At 32.5% G+C, this 22141-nt stretch overlaps 1 protein-coding gene and 1 non-coding gene across 2 annotated transcripts in view; one reads left to right on the top strand and one right to left on the bottom strand.

Moving 5' to 3' along the window:
- LOC110101614 (protein HASTY 1) overlaps positions 1-368 on the bottom strand; it is a 45745-nt gene extending 45377 nt beyond the window's left edge. The window contains exon 1 of the mRNA XM_020829580.2: positions 98-368. Within this exon, the coding sequence (XP_020685239.1) occupies positions 98-208 (111 nt within the window). The 5' untranslated portion in view covers positions 209-368. The remainder of the gene's footprint in view (positions 1-97) is intronic.
- A 15535-nt stretch (positions 369-15903) lies between these two features.
- On the top strand, positions 15904-15991 carry LOC114580355. The gene has a single exon (XR_003701730.1). It is a non-coding gene; the product is annotated as a small nucleolar RNA snoR128 (small nucleolar RNA).
- The last annotated feature ends 6150 nt before the right edge of the window (positions 15992-22141 follow it).

Genomic DNA, 22141 nt, shown 5'->3' on the forward strand with positions numbered 1-22141 from the left:
TTCGATGGCAAAGACTAGAAAAGTCGCAATTTTCAGCAGCGTCAAAGAGCACAAGATGAAAACCGAAAGAAAGAGGAAATGGGATGAGAATGCTGACGGATTCAAGGTAAGCAACGGCGGCTCTCCGGGCATCGAGAGAGGAAGCGGGGTCAAGTGAAACGGCGATGGCTCCCGCGACGTTGGCGGCGGTGGTGCTTCCGTCGTCCATGGCGGGCTCCTTGGACTAGAGGCTTCTGAAGCCTATCTGTATATGAAGTATTCGATTGATCGCAAATGCAGCATTTAGGGTTTCGGGAAGACGAATGAAGCATGGATGGTGAAAAAGGAAAGTACACGAAGCAAAGAATCTGCCTTCAGTTTTACCAATTTTGAAACACCGAGAAAATAAATAAGATGTTAACGGCGGATTTCCATAAATATCGTTTTATTTCATATTTACATATTTAATATCTAAAATTTTAATATTACATATCTACACCTATAAAATAAATATCAATACATAATATAAAATATTAAAATTTATAAAATATTATGAGTGATAAGAATAAAATATAAAAGTGATGTATTTGATATTAAAATTGTATATAAGAGATAAAAATATTATATTAAAATTTCATATGTAAATAATATCAAATAAAATGATATATATGTAAATCCCCTAATTAATAATATCCCAAATAATATAATAGACAAATAATGTACAGACCATTTTTTTTAAACGTAATCTTTAATATATATGTAATAGACAATTTAATATAATTCTTTAAAATATTTCATTATTTTAAAGAATTAGATTTCTTATAAAATTATTATAATTTTATGAGAAATATTCTTTCTTGAAATAAAAAAATTATTATTTCTTATAAGATAATGCACCCATTAAATTACTAAAAAAATCAGAATTATTTATTTTTTTTCTATCTTATAGTGATTCAAACATAAAAATTATCTCTCTTATATGTAAAGATTCCCTCATCATAGCTCCATCGCATTCTTCTATAACTGTTGTGTGCTATAATATACGCGGCGTTAGAGTTTGTAAATTTGCGTCCTAGCGTTGTACGAGTATTCAGCACACAAGCAGAAAAGAGAAGTGAACACCAAGGTTTTTACGTGGAAAACCCGAAAGAGGGAAAAAACCACGGGGCCTCTCCCAGTTGCAAAGTTCCACTGGTATTTATTTGAAGTACAAAGTTTGATCCGTCTTAAAAATCAAGACGATCAATTTACAATCAACTTCTCACAAAGTTACAAAATTCTGCAAATTCCCGACGTTTCGCGAAAATCCGGCAGAGTTCCGGCGTCTTCAGGCAGCAGGAAGAGCTCCGACGGTGGTCGAGGAAGAGCTTCTTCCTTCTCCTCCTTCTCTTCCTCTTCTCTCTCTTCACTTGAGTCCCCTTTGCGTAGAATGAGGGCTCTATTTATAGTTTTTCTGGAGTGGCATGGCTCGTAAAAAGGCGTGAGATCAAGGGCGAATTGGGAGTGATTTGAATGGACGGCTGATATCGAATCCTTTGATTATGCACCGTTCATTGGACATTTGGAAGTCTTAATGATGTTGGAATTTGGCGATCTTGGACTTTTTGGATTTGTCTCGTCGAGCCGCTCGATTCGAGTATAAGCTTGTTAAAATCGGAGACCGTTTGGTAACTCAAATTGCGGTTTGAACCTTCCAACAGCGCTTCGGGTCCTTGATTCAGACTTATTTGGACTCGGATTGAGTTGAATTTGGTGTCGTTGGGTTCATATTTCCAAGACGCTCAGTTTGACTGTAAGCTCGCTAAAATCGGAGTTCAGGTGCTCCCAAAATTAATTTTTGAAGTTTTCATCTAGCTTTTGCCTCGAGATTCGTGCCTGATCAAGATAATTTTGTGATGCCGTATCAATAGCATTTATGTGCAAGTACCCCATTACATAAGATACAAATGGCCATAAAATATAGTATAATAAATTATATATTTAAACAATAATAATGCGGGAAGGCAACGCTGTCTTTGACTATTAGTATGAAGTAACTAAAATATAGTATAAGAAATTATATATTTAAACAATAATAATGCGGAAAGACAACGTTGTCTTTGACTATTAGCGTGAAGTAACTCACCAACAAATCATTTGTTAATGAATATTTGGTGTTCTCGACATTTAAGTATTCTTGGCTTCTTTAATCCTTTATTGATCTTTGTTGATGTTTTTTTTTAGAACGGGGTATCCACCCACTGCCACCCCCGTAGAGGTGCTTGGAGGCGTGACTAATCCTCGGCTACCTAGAAAAGGAACCGACCACCTCCTGACACGCACTTCATGGGCCCCATTTAAGAGGCGCTGTCGCTCGAAGGGAAACAAACGTAGATTGAGGGTACCCAACCGAGCTAAGCAACGGTGGGTGATCCTTGTTATTATGGATTCATCTCAACAACAGTCCGATCATTTTGGGAAAATCTAAGTTATCATTCATTGCATCCTCTCAATATGTCTCTTAATACCGTAATCATATACCTCATGTTTAAGAGACAATTCAGTCATTTGAATCAAGTTGAATATGATATGACAAGGTTGTTCACCTACATAAGATCAATCAACTAGCACTAAAAATTGTTTGCATGTTTTTTTGTCAATATAGCGTAGTTCTCTTCTATAATAACCAGTATTCCTCCCTTATCTTCTAATTGTAGCATGAAAATGTCAAAGTGACTTCTAATTCTCCATGTTTACTACAAAGCACTATTGCTAATATTATTAAGGATATCAAATAGTTTGTATTTAATTGGTTTGATTTTCCAACCTTTCCCATTCAATATATGTTTATCAATGTGGAGTTACAAGGTAAAAAAACATCACTTCTGTAAAGAAAAAATTTTATTGTCACAGATAGAAAATTAACCCCTCCTTATGAGAATAAAAAAAAGATGGCATCATATAAAATTTCTTAGAAATATATAAGGATCAAATAGAGTTTATTTTAGCTATAAGGATATATCATATTATTAAGAAACTCTTCGTTAAAGAGTTTTGCTTATGTTGATTAGAAAAAATGTAATAATGTAAGCTTGGATTCTAAGACAATTCAATGATATGACAATGTCTTTTTAAGAGTTATAATACTCTTTTAAAATATGTTAGGATTTGGTGAAATGTACTCATGAATTTGTTGAATTCAAGGAGCTCGATCTATTATTTTGATGATTAAAAATATTATTTTCTTAATCATTTACTATTTTATGCCTTACATATATTACCAATTTATTTTGTGTGCTACTAACATTTCAAATGCAACATACACAGAGTTGGATCAAAGAAGCGAACTAAAGAAAATGCAATGCTAAGTCTATTTAAAATTATAATAAGAGTTTGTATTATTTTTTTAATCTTTTATGTAATTAGGTGTATGCTAGCAAGAAAATCAAGAATGCACTCACAAGAGGGATGAAAATTGAATACTTGAATTATCTATTAATTAAATCGTATTGTACGATCTATTAATCCAAAAGTTAATTCAAGTTTATAATTAATTTAATTTAATTAATTAAAAAACATATCTAATTATACTCTCTCAAAGTTTAACAACCTTAAATTTAAATTCCCTATAATTCTAAAATTTTGCTGAGTGAGCACTATGGCGCTAAGCTCTAAATTTTTTGGGAATTTGAGGAAGCGCTGTGGCGCTGGATCTATAGTTCTGTGGCGATGGATTCGTAATTTTTTTAAAATATCTTAATGAACCACTCTATTTAATATAAACCCTGAGCTATCCCAAAATCTCTTGTTTTCATGGTTTTGTTAGAGTGAAGGAAGAGAGAGAAGGGATGAGTAATGAACGAAAAAGTTTACATCATGCCAATATTTTTTATCGCTCAAGTTATAAAAAGTGCTATGATTAAAGAAGGTAACTCTAACGATACCTCTATTTTAAGTGATTTTGTGTTTTACTTATTTTCTTCTCTATAAAATTGATTAAAATGTAATATCACTCATTTTAGCAATTTTTCACCGCATAACTTATGATATGTGGTGAATATTATAATCTCAAACATTTTGACTCGTTAACATTAAAATTTTACATCGTGATTTTGTGTGTGTGTGTGTGTCTATATATATATATCATTTTAATTGAAATAAGTGGTATAATACTAAGTACAAAATGATCACAAGCCAATTTATTGTATTTAAACATAAAATACATGGTATGCATATATTTATTATTCACTTAGTCAACTATACATCCTTGGCATATTACATGTATACTAATGAGTATAATGATAATTGAATTTGACATATATGATGTTTGTTAGTATGTTCTAAATGATGTGAAATGTGTAAAATAAATAAATGGTGAGTAAAAATTATTTGCTAATTCATGTTGAATGGAGACATGTTATCCTATATAGTAGGGTGGCCCGATGAGTTTTTATTTAAATAAGATTCATAGTGTAATCATCGCTAACATGAAAATGAAGGTATAAGGAGACTAAAAAAAAAGAAAGGTATAAGGAGACTGTCTGATATGATATGATATGTATAAATTAATGGTGACTTCTTATATAAAAATCATCTGACTTTTCTTACATAATAAGTGGTTGATTCCTGACAACATGATTGATTTGATTACAACTTATTTATGTAGGATTAGTCTACAGGGCTTTATACAAGAAAACGCCACAGGTTGCTAGATATTCTATATTGCTTGTATATGCATACAACATGAACATATATGAAAACTTGCATAAATGATATGATGTACTGTAATAAGAATATGATTCAAGATATGTTAATATATGACTAATATAATTATATAATAAGATTAATATAAATGCATATAATACATGAGAACTACATGTTATACATGATACCCTGTATTATATACATTACATTGGATATAGAACATAACACACAAGCATATATATTGTATGACATGCTTATGATAGATGTAGAATGGTGAATATTTTCTTAGTGATAGGTGTACTGATCTACGTAAAGTCATATATAAATTATTTTGAATCTGATGGGTATAAGAATAGCATAACATATTCATCACCAATTACAAATTACATTGTTTATATTGATTTTCATTGTTCATATGAAATTACATTGTTTCTATTAATTCCCATTTTTTCTTACTGCTACATGTTAAACTGATATTGATTGAGAAATTTCAAGCATACGGTTTCCATTGTCTTGCAATGATTGTGGTTGTAGATTTTGGTAACTAAGTTGTTAGCTTACCTGGTAGCTTTTACATATTTTCAGGATTGGGTCAGAACCTAATTGTTTGAGATAGGTTAGGATTTTTAGGTTTTATTTTATTATTTTATAGTCAGAAGTATAAAAGATAGATTGATTTCCTGCTATTATGAATTGAATTATGATACATATGATTTATAGTTGCTTCCACTTGACATATTTATATTAATGAATTATTAGAAACTCTAGTAGATTAATTTAAGAGATATAATAGACAATACTTTCAAATTTAGATGTTGAGGTGTTACATCAAATACTCTTTCAATTTTTGGGATTATTCATAAGCCTAGTCATGTAATTATATGGCACAGTCAGTGGTAGGAGACTAAGTCGCGACACTCTTTTCTCTGGTCTTTCTCTTAAAGTGCAACACATCCATATTTAGTCAATTTAGTGTTTTCTTGAATGATAATCTATCTCATGTGTGTTAAAGAATATATATTCATCTTCAATTAATGCAATCATTTTAGTGAAAAAAATATTATATTTCTTCTTACTTAACATAGCATTATGTATAAGAAAACAGATACATAATTTATTTATATCATCCCTCTTAGTGCACTTCATAAATACATTCTTAAAATGGTGGTCTTTATTTAGTTAGTTATCAATTAACCCATTACTTCTTTACATCTCATTAACTTTAACTTTGGATGGAAATTCAAAGAAACTCCAAACCAACAATCAAAGAAAATCTAGCAATTCTAAATATTGTATTCTTATCTCCAATTTTGAATACAATAGCCTACTCATTATCCTCTTAATCTTTAATCATGATCATCACAAGCTGATGAAATAGGGCCTCAAAGAATCACAACAAAGGAGCATTGAAATTTTGCATAAAGAGAGATTCTTTAACTCTCCTAAAAAGATCAATACTTTCAAACTTTGTCCATTGCACCCCTAGTCTTATGTGACATGAGTAGCTTAATACTTCTCTTCTTGTATTGTTAGTTGGGAAATCTATATAAATAGCCAAGTAACTTACATGAATCAATTTCATATAAAATAATCAGAAAAAATGGTTTTAATGAAATAAAAATATTGTTAAAATTTGATTTTACCTTTAATATTTAAACTATATGTTCAAACTTTGTTTGAATAAAGATTAAGGTTTATTTTGGGACGGTTTTCTTGCTGTTTTTTAAAACAATTTTTTAGTACAAGAATGAAAATTTTTGTACTAGGAAGCTACTTTAAGTAGTAAGAAAGTCGTCTTAAACGAAACCTAAATGTTGAATATAGAGGTTAAATTTAAATTATTTTGAACCTATTGCTCTCCTTCTGTCTCATTCTTACTATATCATATGACTACTATAATTCAAATGGATGATGATTGTTTCAATTTATATATCAAAGAAATAAAAACAATAATACAAGCCCTTTGTTCATTTGAAGTGGCTTGTCACTCGAGGTAGAAGAAAGCCTTTCGTTCATTTGAAGTGGCTTGTCACTCGAGGGAGAAGAGGAAATTTTATTTGGTCACGACTCCTGAAGTAGCTCTATATTCAGACGCCAATAAAATGTCGCCACGTGCTCTTACTCTTTACCGTGCGGCCCGACGACCCGGCCCGACTGGAACCCCGATATTGCTATGTATTAGTTGATTTGTGCAGACCAGTATATTGCTATGTATTGCTCGGTATTGCTCGACAACGAGAAATAACATTTTGTCAAGACCAATACCGAGCAATACCCCGATTTTGCTATGTATTGCTCGGTATTGGTAGGTATTGTTTGGTATTGATCAGTATTGGTATTGAAAGAGCGGTATTTCTCGTTATTGCCAAGCAATACCTAGCAATATCGATAAATACATAGCAATACCTGGTTCCGGTCCGAGGTTGAGTCGTCGGGCCGCGGGTAAAGAGTAAGAGCACGTGGCGACATTTTATTGGCGTCCGGATGTAGAGCTACGTCAGGTGTCCTAACCTAATAAAAGTTCGTAGAAGATAGAAGCTATTTGGAAGATAAATATGATGCTTAAAGGTGATACTAGAGCAACTTTTTTGGTTCAAATGTTGTCATTATCATAAAATACTATGCACTATATTTTTATTATAAGGACATCTTAATTTGAAATAAAAATTTGGTCATATTTTAAAAAAAATATTATGACTATATTTATATTATTATGTGTATAATTTGCATGTATGTACAATCAAAATTTCAATTTTTATTGTTATCTCTTAAAGAACAAATGTATTAACTAGAATTATTAAAAAGTTGTAAGAGGAATTAATGCTTCATTCAAGACGACTTTCTTAGTGCTTCATAAAATAATATTTTAGTACAAAATTTATTTATTTTTTTGTTAAAAAGTTGCTATAAGAAAGTTTTTGTATTTAAAATTAAAATTTTTGCACTAAAATATTACTTTAAGAACCAGTAAAAAAGCCATCACAAATAGGAGTGTCAATTTCGGGTCATGGGTCGGGTTTCGGTCGAACTCGGAACTGACCCGATACTATTCGGGTCAATCCAAAGTCCAAACCGACAAGTTTTGTAAACGGGTCAGTTTTTCGGATCAGGACCCGGCTCGCTTTGGGTTTAGGTCAACCCGACACGACCCAAATGACTTGTGGCCGACTCAAAGAATGGATCAATCTCTACTTTTTGGGTAAAAAAATTAGTCGAAAACGGGGTTTCATGTAAAAAGTAGGTCAATTTCGGATCAAAGGGTCAACCGGAGCCTAACTCTATTTTTGTAACGGATTGAATTGTTGAAATCAAATCCGACCCATTTTGAATGTGAGTTGACCTTAACATAAAATTTTTAGGTCAAATTCCAATAAAATTTTAAGGCATTGTCCAAATATTGACAGTTGACACCATAGTCACAAACGAATATAACCTTAAAAAAAAAAACACTTGAACCGCCCGCGCACTATTCATGCGGGCGCGGCCCGTCACTCCCTTGGATCTGTATAAATAGCTCTGATTAGGGTTTTAATCGCATTTAGCATGTTCGTATTCTCCAGCATTGAAACAGGCGATTCTTCCTTCCCTTGTGTTACTGAATCCCTTCGTCCTCGTTTCCACATTCTGTACCAGACCCCACAAAACAGCCAGCCATGCGAGCCCTATCCTCATATCGTCCTCTTCAATCGACGTCGACAGCTGCCGCTAGTCTTCCGTCTTTGTCTTCGTAGTCGTTCACTAACATTCCATTTTGAACCTCAAGGAGACGCCGCCGCAAGCCCTTAATCGTCAACGCCACTCCTCTTCTTTGTTCTTCTTCTTCTTCGCCGACGAGTCAAGCAGCTGCAGTGACTCCTTCCACGACGCGAGAAAGTCCGTTGGCCTTTATACGAAAGACTCATAAGAGGTGAGTTATGCAGTTGGAATTATTAAATTCGTTGCCTAGCGGATGATTGAATAAAAAAAGGTTTAGATTATTTATTTTTGTTATTATCATATTTTTAGGTTTTATTTTATTATTTTATAGTTAGAAGTATAAAAGATAGATTGGTATAGTGATTGAATTCCTGCTATTATGAATTGAATTATGATACACATGATTTATAGTTGCTTCCACTTGACATATTTATATTAATGAATTATTAGAAATTCTAGTAGATTAATTTAAGAGATATAATAGACAATACTTTCAAATTTAGATGTTGAGGTGTTACACCAAATACTCTTTCGATTTTTGAGATTATTCATAAGCCTAGTCATGTAATTATATGGCATAGTCAGTGATAAAAGACTAGGCATCGACACACTTTTCTCAGGACTTTCTCTTAAAGTGCAACACATCCATATTTAGTCAATTTAGTGTTTTCTTGAATGATACTTTATCTCATGTGTGTTAAAGAATATTTATTCATCTTCAATTAATGCAATCATTTTAGTGAAAATAATATTATATTTCTTCTTACTTAACATAGCATTATGTATAAGAAAACATATACATAATTTATTTATATCATTCCGCCTTAGTGCACTTCATAAATACATTCTTAAAATAGTGGTCTTTATTTAGTTAGTTATCAATTAGCCCATTAATTCTTGTCATATCCTTAAGTTTAACATTGGATACAAATTGAAAGAACTCCAAGCCAACAATCAAATAAAATCTAACAATTCTAAATATTGTATTCTTATCTCCAATTTTGAATACAATTAGCCTACTCATTATTCTCTTAATCTTTAACCATGATCATCACAAGCGGATGAAATAGGGCCTCAAAGAATCACAACAAATGAGCATTGAAATTTTGATAAAGAGAGATTTTTTAACTCTCCTAAGAAGATCAATGCTTTCAAACTTTGTCCATTGCACCCCTAGTCTCATGTGACATGAGTAGCTTAATGCTTCTCTTCTTGTATTGTTAGTTCGGAAATCTATATAAATAGCAAAGTAATTTATATGAATCAATTTCATACAAAATAATCAGAAAAAATGGTTCTAATGAAATAAAAACATTGTTCAAATTTGATTTTACCTTTAATATTTAAAATATATGTTCAAACTTTGTTTGAATAAAGATTAAGGTTTCGTCTGGGACGGCTTTCTTGCTGCTTTTTAAAACAACTTTTTAGTACAAAAATGAAAAATTTTGTACTAAAAGACTGCTTTAAGCAGTAAGAAAGTTGTCTCAAACGAAACCTAAATGTTGAATATAGAGGTTATAAATCTAAATTATTTTGAACCTATAGCTCTCCTTCGGTCTCATTCTTACTATATCATATGACTACTATAATTCAAATGGATGATGATTGTTTCAATTTATATATCAAAGAAATAAAAACAATAATACAAGCCTTTCGTTCATTTGAAGTGGCTTGTCACTCGAGGTAGAAGAGGAAATTTTATTTGGTCAGGACACCTGAAGTAGCTCTATATTCAGACGCCAATAAAATGTCGCCACGTGCTCTTACTCTTTACCGCGCGGCCCGACGACCCGGCCCGACTGGAACCCCGATATTGCTATGTATTAGTTGATTTGTGCAGACCAGTATATTGCTATGTATTGCTCGGTATTGCTCGACAACGAGAAATAACATTTTGTCAAGACCAATACCTCGCAATACCGAGCAATACCCCGATTTTTGCTATGTATTGCTCGGTATTGGTAGGTATTGTTTGGTATTGATCAGTATTGGTATTGAAAGAATCTCTTAAAGAACAAATGTATTAACTAGAATTATTAAAAAGTTGTAAGAGGAATTAATGCTTCATTCAAGATGACTTTCTTAATGCTTCATAAAGTAATATTTTAGTACAAAATTTTAATTTTTTGTTAAAAAGTTGCTCTAAGAAAGTTTTTGTATTTAAAATTAAAATTTTTGCACTAAAATATTACTTTAAGAAGCAGTAAAAAAGCCATCACAAATAGGAGTGTCAATTTTGGGTCATGGGTTGGGTTCCGGTCGAACCCGGAACTGACCGGTACTATTCGGGTCAATCCAAACCGACAAGTTTTGTAAACAGGTCAGTTTTTCGGATCAGGACCAGGCTCGCTTTGGGTTTAGGTCAACCCGACACGACCCAAATGACTTGTGGCCGACTCAAAGAACGGATCAATCTCTGCTTTTGGGTAAAAAAATTAGTCAAGAAATGGGGTTTCATGTAAAAAGTAGGTCAATTTCGGATCAACGGGTCAACCGGAGCCTAACTCGATTTTTGGAATGGATTGAATTGTTGAAATCAATTCCGACCTATTTTGGGTCCGAGTTAATCATAACATAAAATTTTTGAGTCAAATTCCAATAAAATTTTAAGGCATTGTCCAAATATTGACACGATAGTCACAAACGAATATAACCTTTAAAAAAAAAAACACTTGAACTGCCCGCGCACTAGTCATCCGGGCGCGGCCCGACACTCCCCTTGGATCTATATAAATAGTTCTGATTAGGGTTTTAATCGCATATAGCATGTTCGTAATCTCCAGCATTGAAGCAGGCGATTCTTCCTTCCCTTGTGTTACTGAATCCCTTCGTCCTCGTTTCCACAATCTGTACCAGACCCCACAAAACAGCCAGCCATGCGAGCCCTATCCTCATATCGTCCTCTTCAATCGACGTCGACAGCTGCCGCTAGTCTTCCGTCTTTGTCTTCGTAGTCGTTCACTAACATTCCATTTTGAACCTCAAGGAGACGCCGCCGCAAGCCCTTAATCGTCAACGCCACTCCTCTTCTTTGTTGTTCTTCTTCTTCGCTGACGAGTCAAGCAGCTACAGTGACTCCTTCCACGACGCGAGAAAGTCCGTTGGCCTTTATACGAAAGACTCATAAGAGGTGAGTTATGCAGTTGGAATTATTAAATTCGTTGCCTAGCGGATGATTGAATACAAAAGGTTTAGATTATTTATTTTTGTTATTATCATATTTTTTAATTAGATGGAAAAATATGATTACTAATTACCTATATTAGTTATGCCTGAAGTTTTCACATAAAGATCATCTTATTTAGATTTATCTTAAAATTATTTAATCTTGGCTTAGTTTTGATGGCATCTTGGATTTGGGGAATAATTAATGCTACTGATTTCTTTTTCATATTTCTATGTATTTTAGCGTAAATACTTATTGTAGTTCAATACACATTAGTGTGTTACTTGTGCGAATCTTTGTTATTTAGGGCTTTCTAGTTTGTTCTAGTCTTGTGTGCAGTTATTAGGGTCTCGAAAGATCCGTTGTTTTGAGTTGAGATTGGTAGCTTGAGGGGAATTATATTTTTCAGTTGTTTTAGATTTACTTCTATGTTTAATAGATTTCCAATCATGCCTGTCATATTTGTAGAAAATTTAATATTCATATTAATATCCTATATGATGTGTAGTTAGGTTTATCTTATTTATTGCTTCACAAATCCAAATATTTTGAAATGATTCATATGATATCATAAATTGTTTTGCATATGCATTGACTTAGTTAATGCGGAATAGATTTTGCTCACACCTCACATATAATTTTGTTGATATAATAAATTGTGTTAATTTTGTTCATTAATACTTTGGTATATCACATTGTTCTTAACATAACATGGATATAACTTGTAGTCATATGATTGATGGATGTGAAATATTGATGGTACCTATTTATGGATATAAATGGTTACCTGGGTTGACATATCTATAGTGTGATGGCTCTCTTGGCGGTTATTGGACTCATTAGGTTGTGAAAATCTTTTCCCTATTTAGGGTATCACACATAACCGACCATGCATAACACATATAATAACAAATGACTAATTTGTCATTTTTAGCTATATATATAGTATGTATTCAACTAGGTGATTTGGCACTTAAATGTAGTGGTTGTCATTTTACACATGAATTCTTATGAACTTTACTACATTGTAAGTATCATTGAACTGTTTTCATATTTGATAATCTTTTCTTGTAAGTTATACTTTTTTGATTCACTATTTGTTATTATGAAATAATGTATTTTGTTTCAATTTCCTTTGTCATTGATCATACTGCATGCTAATGCCTTGCGTGACTAGCTGAATGAGTGTATGAATAGAATGTGCCTTGGGGTCAATTAATGCATAGGTTTTCTTTGATATAGATTGTTTACTATAGTCTAAAGGTTTTCTCTTGAGTAGATCTAAAACTGAATATATGGAGTGTAAGTTTAGTAGTAATAGACCTAGTGTGAGGATTGTGACTTTGGGCGATCAAGACATTAATAAGAGTACACATTTTAGCTATCTTGGATATGTTGTTCAAAGTGATGGTGAAGTAGATGGGGATATTATCAGCAGAATTCTAATTGGATGGTTGAAGTGGAGGAATGTATCGGGCTTGTTGTGTGATAGAAAGTCCCTCTCAAACTTAAGGGAAAATTCTATAAGATGGTGAGGCTTGCAATGCTTTATGGTGTTGAATGTTGGCCATTAAAAGAGAAGCATAATACTAAGTTATGTGTTGCAGAGATGAGGATGCTTAGGTGGATGAGTGGCTTTACCCTTAGAGATAGGATATGAAATGAGCATATACGTGAAAAGGTTGGAGTAGCTCCAGTGGAAGATAGGATTAGAGGAAGTCGCCTTAGATGGTTTGGTCACATAAAATGACGGCCCTTCGATGACCGGTTAGAAAAGTAGCGGTATTATATTTGACTTATGTTAAGAAAGATATAGGTATATCTAGAAAGACTTGGTTAAAAAATATTAGAAATGATATTTCTTTATTAGATTTAAACGAGAATTTGACTTTTAACAGGACACTAGAGAACAAGGATTCATGTAGCCGACCACACGTAGTGGGACAAAAGCTTGATATTGTTGTTGTTGTTATATATTTATTGTAAACCTTAGGATCCAAATTAGGAGTCGGTAAGGTAGGATTATTAGAATGATGTTTAATGTAGTTGGTGAGGAAGAGGAGGCAATATGAGAGCCAACTACGAACAATATGTTCTTTTGTGCGTGTTTGTAAACATAAATGTTGTTATAATCATAGTCTGCCTAAAAGAATGTGCCTTGTCCATGAGAGAGACATTATAGTATATGTGATCTTCATGACTGCCTAGTGTAATGGGTACTAAGCAAATATTAGTTACAAATGAATATGCATGATTGTCCCAATTAACATGGAATGACTCAGGTTCGGGCTCGTGTTTAATTTTAACTCGTGTCTCTTGTGAGTGCACGAATAAAGATGGAATTCATCGTACTATTACCACCAATGATAATATAAACTTCTTCTCAACACAAGTGACATACATATAAAAAATATTCATGTCTATAATCCCCATAAACATGTTTTGCAAAAGATAAACATCTCATAACAGTCAAAAGAGAAGGTATCAGTAACAGTAAAGTCTTCATCAAATAAAAGATGTATCATCTCTAACTTTTTTAAAAAAATTAATTAGTTTCGATTTCTTTCGAAAATAAAATATGTGCCTTACATTAATTTTGCACATGACCTTTTCATGTCATTTAAACGGATAGTTTCCTTAGTATTCTATGTAGGCGTCTCAATAGAAGTCTTAAGGTGAGAAGTAATATGTAAGGATTTATCAATAAACCCTCTAGGTAGAAATGGAAAGACTCTTAGTTTTGAAACTAATAGAAAAGTTCTTTTAAGGTTTTTAAATTAACCATGCATTGTGAAAAGCATCTTCGAAGGTTTGAGGATTTCATAAGAGAATCTAACCGTTCAACTTCTTTCCTAATTTAAGGTGAAGGAAATCACAAAATTATTAGTTGCCAATCCTGTCAATATAGTTTGTTCTAGTTAACAAATATTCAAATATGTTTAAATATTCAATGACTTGCATGTTCTTTGTGTTAAATTTAAAGGTTGGATTGCATTTTTTTATCATGACGCCTAGGATAATATTTTGATTTTTGGCATCTCATTTTGTATTTTTCTTTGTGTTAATGTTTAAGTTGGCATGAATTTTTTTTATCATGATGTCTAGTATGGTATTTTGATTTAGCATCGTATTTATTAATATCCATACTAATGCACAATTCTTCTATTTCTTTGTTCCTTAGCAATAAATCTGTTCTTGTAGATTTTTGTATGTTCAATTATTTTTATTTTAGCAAAGTTAGCTCTTTAGTAATCCATATAATATCAGTTAAATTTTTTTTCATTTGAGTTATTGTATTTAGAAATTTGTTGGGCTCATTATGACGAAAGTGAGGGCTTTAATTTATATATTGTTTTATGGGTTATTATAAGCTCTAATTTCATTTCTAGGTGGTGTCTTTTGACATTTTCCTAAAGTTTTTTTTTTTTGTTCTCTGTTCTGTGAGGTAAGTAAGTTTAATTGTTTGTAACAGATGGGGTCCTGAGTCCTATGCTTTAAAATATGTTATTCATTCTTTATGCTGCCATTATTTAGTGCAGCAACTCATTGATAGTTTTTAAGTCTCCCAAGTATTTTTTAAAATTTCATTTCCACATTAATCCTTATTTCTAAGTCTGCAATAGTTTGATTTAAGTCCTCACATTGATCTAATAGAACCTATTTTAAGTTATGATTCAAGAGATATAAAATGAAGTGAAAGTGCTTTTTGCATTAAAAGATGATGCAAAGGGTGAAATTTTTTTTAGTCTTTGAGCACTGATTTAATAACCTATTTCAACAAACACGGATAAACACCTACGCTAATGAATCTAAAGGAAACATCAAGACACAAGAAATCAAGTTTTTATGTGTTTAAACCACAAACAACAATCGACAAGGTTAATTTTGCAAGTGTAAGACACCCCTCCCAAGCAGGAACTCTCAAGTAAAAACAATAGGATTTCAGATAGGCTTTGCTTGTTTGCTAAGTTGGACTGTGTAGTGATGACCACAGGGTAAGATTTAAATAACAAAGGCCACAGGGTTAGTTGATGAAGGAAACCTTTATAAATCACATCTCTCTCTCTCTCTCTCTCTCTCTCTCTCAAGATACCAGAAAGATGCAAGATCAATAATCTCATGAACTCCAGCCCAACTTAGGGTTTCTCTCTGAATTTTTTGTTCTGTTTTCTGTTTTAATCCACAAAGAAAGGTTGAAAAGATATTAGGGCAGCGAAGATGAGAATTTATCAACATAAATTTTTGCTTATTGTTTGTAATGACCATATATTCTATTGTATCTCTGTTCTTTGAGCTTTCTCTTTCTTGTATTTGTGTGTTATTTTATTTATTTTGCTATTGTGATTTGTTTTTTAATTCGGTGGGGTTGCGGGAGTTTGCTGTGATGATAACTTATGAATTTGAGAGCATTCATTTGCTCAAAGAAAAGGGAAAATAATAATTCCTGTGCGGTTAGCTGAGCAAAGGTTCCCGTATTTTCTCCCTCTACGGTTTAAAGAGTTCCTTGACTTTTTTGTCAAATTTTTTTGAGGCATTTTTCATTTTTATTATTTGCAACTTGATGAGAATATTGTGAATATCTTGTGTTTACTTTAAATAACATTTGTTTTAAATATCAGACCTCTAATAAAAGCTATGATTATAACTTTTTAATGCAACAAAAGCACAAGATCTGTTTAATTAATATCATAATTTTTCTAACTGTTAATAGTTCTAATAATTTTAAAGGCAGTTTGTTTGCAAATAGGATAACAGTATTTGGATTTTTTGTAATCCTATTGATGCTGTTATATAATTTTTTTGCTGCTACTACATGTAATTTATGTTAGTTTTTCAAAGATATTAGAAATCCAGCTAAAAACAACAAGGGACCACAGCAAAGTAGATATTAACTTATCTCACTAATATTTTGAGAATAATTCTGAAACTTAGAAGTGTCAGAAGCATTGTGTTGCATTGACATCTTATTAATGCTTCATTTGTTGCAATTTTACTTATTTTTTATTATAATATATGAAATTAAATCATTATATTCCCATATAAAATTATGAGCTGCAACATTAATCAGTTCGTATGCTCATGGAAGTAGAAAAAATGAGATGCTGTCTTAAATGAAGCCCGATAACAAAATGTAATTATAAATAAAATTTTATTAAAGTTAATCATGATCAAGCAGCATGTAAACCTATCTCATTACCTCACATCTGTAGAACAGCAAACGTTTAGTCTTTGTGGACATAAACCAAATCTCCATAAAACACGATATTATCATCACAAAAATATTTCATTGCTCCACTTTTCTGGTGGAATGGTGATGTACCGGCTAATTTGATTGGGAGGGAATCAGGAAGTTTCCTAATCGAGAGGGAGCTGTTTAGGAATGTTCTTAATCAAAGGGGAATTATTTAAGAATGTTTAAATTATAATTAGGAAGGAATTATTTAAGCAAGAGATCCAATTTGAATTGAAAATTTAAGAGGGAATTATTTAGGGAAGATGATGAGATATTAAGGGCGGGGGGGGTTGTTTAGAAAAGTTTTAATTACAATTGGGAGGGAATTAATTAGGGAAATAAATCTAATTTGAATTCAAATATGAGAGAGAGTTATTTAGGGAAAGGGGGTTGATTTGAGAGGGAATTATGGGAGCCTATTTAAAGCTAACAATAGGGTGATTTAGGAGGATGTTTTGGAGTTTGCTGAATTTAGATTGATTCTTAGGTTATTTGGGCTCTAACAGGCAGCTAGGGATTTGGGAGAGCCCACTATTCCTCCCCAATTGAAGTTCCAATACTCTTTATAGTTCTTTCAATAAAAATTATTTTTGGGTGTTCTTCTCAAATTTTCGCGTTTCATTTGCCGATTTTTGTGAAAAGTGCATCCACTTCCTATCAAATTGGTATCAGAGCACTTTTTTGGGACCTATGGTGCAAAGAAAGTTAATGCCTTGGAAGAGCGTCTTAAAGGAAAAGTTGGCTAACTCAAATCAACATTTGAGGATAGAATGACATCAATGGAGGAAAAGTATTCCAACCTAGAAGGAATGATAAAGAAACTTTTGGAGTTTCACACCCAACAGACAATATCAGAGGCGAGAGCACCGTTGATTGGACTGGAAAGTGGGGGAAACCCTAATGTAGGGACGATGAGGGAGGATCGGGAGGTAGAATTTTTGGGTGAAGAAGAGGAGATGCCATCTTTGGGTGAAGCGAGGGATTCATGTCATGATTATTCGACAAGTTTTACGCTGGTTGTCGACTACCTGACGTAACTCTCAACTTTTCTTATCTAGGGACTTGGGACTGACAATAACATTGTTAAAATGGAGGAATGCATTGGGCTTGTTATGTGATAGAAAAGACCCTCTCTAACTTAAGGGAAAATTCTATAAGATGATAGTGAGAGCTACAATGATTTATGGTGCAGAATGTTGACCATTAAAAGAGAAACATAATATTAAGTTAAGTGTTGCAGAGATGAAGATGCTCAGGTGGATGAGTGGCTTTACTTTAAAGACATGATACAAAATGAGATATACGTGAAAGATTGGAGTAGCTATAGTTGAAGAAAAGATTAGAGAGAGTCGCCTTAGATGGTTTGGTCACATAAAACGACGGCCTTCTGATGACTCGGTTAGGAAAGTAGATGCATTAGATTTGACTTATGTTAACAAAGATAGAGGTAAACCTAAAAACACTTGGTTAGAAAATATTAGAAATAACTTTTCTTTATTAGATTTAGATGAGAATTTGACCCTTAACAAGACACAATGGAGAAAAAAGATTCATGTAGCCGGCCCCACACAGTGGGATAAAGGCTTGTTGTTGTTGTTGTTGTTGTTGTGTTGTAGTGATGCTTCAAATTAGGCCTTAGATTGTCTTTTGATGTAAAATGATAAGTCATAGCTTTGCCTTTAGGCGGTTCAAGATACAAATAGAAGAATTTTATTGATGATGGATTTGAGTTGGCAGGAATTATGTTTACTTTGAAGATTTGGAAGCATTATCTTTATGAGATATTAAGTTTAATATTTATCTTTGATCGTAAGAGTTTATAAAATATCTTCACTTAAAAAGAGATGAATTTTGCAAAGAGGTGATTGCTTGAGTTGATAAAGGAATATAATTTACAAATTTTGCTATCATCAAAGCAAAGATATTAATTGATGCAAATGGTTTAAACATGAAGTCTCTTGTTTGTGCAGGTTTGATGATTTATCATGAACAACAATTATTGCATGAAATGAAATAATTTTTGCATGAGATAGTGCCACAAAGAGATAAGCCTATTACGACTAGGATGATAATTCAACCAGTGATTTTAGATTGGATTCATAAACCTCAATGGAATGATATGAATTGACACAACTTAGTGATTAAGTTCAAGATGTATTGAAGCTTGAGATATAACTGATTTTGCATGTGCGTTGAGGTTTGGAGATCCACTTTGTACATGATTAGAGACGACTTTGATAAGAAATATTGCTAGAAGCATGAAAAAGGATATTGTTAAATTTTTACTAAACGTTTGACTTGCTAGATGGTCAAAGCTGAACGTCAAAATTCTAGTTGAACAAACTTTTCCCATTTTACATGAAAGTGAGAGGTTGCTGTGGTTTTTCTTGTTCTGCAATCTGGTTCATGTAGAGGTAAATAGACTCTGAAAGTCAACTCATATTCTTCCTATTAAATTATTAGTAGATATGTTAGCAAGGACTTAAGTGGACAACAATATTTGATGACATGACACACCAAAGTTCATCTTATTTGATAGTGATTGGAAATTCACTTAAGATCATAGATTAAGGCATGAGGCTTTGGGCACAAGACTTGATTTCTATGTAGCATTTTTCATGTAGAACATAAACCAGATTAATATCACTAGATCAAGTAAAACATACAATATTGAATCAAGCGCTACCCTTTCACAAGATCAAGATTAAGAACTCAAAATTTAATCAATGGACAAGAGACTATATCAACCATGCATGAGAAAAGAGCCTTGATTTGAAAATTAAATAAAATGTAATGATGATTAAAGTTGAAATTTAAAAATTGAAAATTTAAACTATAATTCTGTTGGGCCGGCCCAAGCTGAATTGGTCCCTCCTGGATTGGTTCACTGCTATAGGAGGTGGGCCCAAAGAGAGGGGCAAAACCTAGAGGGGGCCGGAATAGGGGTGGGGCCCACTCATTGATTGGAGTAAGGGTTTAGGAGGAAAATTCAAACTTGGGGGTTGTTTAGGGATTGATTAATTGTATTTTGCTTTAAGTAATTTCTTTTTGGGTAGGGTTTAGGGTTATCTTGAATTTGGAGGCTGAATTTGAGATCTAGGGTTTTGCTTTTGGGCTCTAGGCTTGACTAGAGATTTGGAGAGTTGAAACTTCCTCTCGAATTGAAGATTCTTGTATTGTTTGCTGTTTTTCTTGTTCTTTTACTGAATTGGAGATTTTATCTTGCTGTTTTCTCTACTAAGTTTGGAATTTCTGCATCAAACTTGTTGAATTTCTCTGAAATTCAGCAATTTCCTGCTCTGTGGCGGCTGTTTTCTATCAAATTCTTTCCCTCCATATGGAAATTAAATAAATTGTAATGATGATTAAAGCTTGAATTCAAAATTTAAAATTGTGAATCTTCAATATTTAGCTCATTCCCTACATATGGAAGGATTTCAAATTGCATCCTTCCTCGTTTAATTAGCTTTAGGTTTCATTTGGAAGCAAGCATGACCGAGCACTCCATAATAGAAGGCAATTTTGAGCGATTTCACTTCCTTTCTTTTTTTGGCTTGGCAAACATTTAATTTCCCTCATTTCATTAGGTTTTTGAATTTTGAAATTTAGAGATGATGTAATACTTTTAATATTTGTTGGAATGAATGAGAAAGAAGTTTTGATGTTAAAAAAAATAAGTACTGATATTCCAAGGTTGGAGCTCGGTGACTGACCTCTTAGTCTTCTCTTTGGTTGGAGTGCTAGGCATCTTCTTATCTCTTTTTTTTTTTTTTTTTTTTTTTTTTTTCTATTTTTGTTGATGTATGTTCCAATCTCTCATCCTCTCACACCACATATTCTTCTACATTCCTACAACTATTTGAAACCATTTCAAAAACCACCACCAAAATGGAAACCCTAATTTAGAGCAATCAGCTGAGGGTTTCTAATGACCTAAAAATAAGTGTTTCTAATGGCCTATTCTAGACTCCTTATCCTCCTTCACCCTCTAAACCTATTAAATCACACCGAACACTTCAAATTTAATCTCAACAAATCAACCTACCATCTCCTAGCCTTTACAATCCCCAACAATCTCTTAAGCTTTGTTTGGGACAGGTTTGTTATTGCTTTCTAAAATAGTTTATTCAACCATTCTTGAAATTTATATTTATTCATTCATTATTTGGTTGATTGGTGGCTTAATTATTATATTTATTTTAGAAGAATAGATTCAATTTCTTCCTCATTTGATTCATAAATTTTGATGACTAAGATTTCATATAATTAAATGACAAAATTTTAATACTTCTACATTACCTGTAATTTTAGCTAATATTTAATCATGCCTCAAAATTTGTGGAGGCTGAAAGACATGAAAGAAAAATGGCGTCTATACTTCTAAAAGGATAAGTATGTATTTACATATATCTATTTGCAGTCTTAAGACTTAAATATCATGCATATATCATACATATAATTTCATTCGAAGCAAACAATATCATTTTCAAACAGAAGAAAATCAATTTCAATTTGAAGTCTATGGCAGTTCATGAAATTGTTGACCCAATTTTTAAACATAACCATCATAGCAAAAGCGCAACATAAACATGAACAGAAAAAGGACGAGGACCACCGGGTTGCTAATATGAGACTTCATCGTTGGATAAAACTTTGATACCTCTAAGACTGCGAGCAACTTAATAAGAATTTTAGATAAAAAGTGTAAAATGGCACTTGTTTTGGGTTTTGCAAGAATCTCCCAGTTTTATAAATGTATAAATAACGATAGTTAATCATATTAATAAAAATGTTTATTTTTTAAAACTTCAAAATAATCCCACCTTGCATCCAATCCTTCCTGGTTGGAGGAGCTCATTAATAATATGCATGAGGTTACTAAACCTATTTGAGATAAATTGCTCCATATCGAAGACCATCTTTTTACCTTGCTACAGCTAGAATCTTATTTGCATAGTAGATAATTTTGAATTATTTTTATTAATCTCCACAAATCAACCTACCATCTCCAAGCCTTTACAATCCCCAACAATCTCTTAAGCTTTGTTTGGGACAGGTTTGTTATTGCTTTCTAAAATAGTTTTCTAATATAAAATTTTTAATTCAAGAAATTTTTGTACTAGGAAGTTGTTTTAAAAAGTAGTAAGAAAACTGTCCCAAACGAAGCCTTAATCTCCCCCCTTAGTCTTGTAAACTCAAACTAGTTTTCGTAGACATTTTTTTGATTTTCCTCCACTTAGAAGCCCTAAATCTTTTTGATCCCCATAAATTAATTGAGATCAAATCTCCTAACATTCCGCTTACTCTTTCCAAGTGAATTATTGTTCTAAATCTACCTCCATGCTACACAACCCTATTTTGAAAACCAAACATGGAACTCT

The sequence above is a fragment of the Dendrobium catenatum genome, unplaced genomic scaffold (genome assembly GCF_001605985.2).
Source record: "Dendrobium catenatum unplaced genomic scaffold, ASM160598v2 fragScaff_scaffold_976, whole genome shotgun sequence".
Lineage (NCBI taxonomy): Eukaryota > Viridiplantae > Streptophyta > Magnoliopsida > Asparagales > Orchidaceae > Dendrobium > Dendrobium catenatum.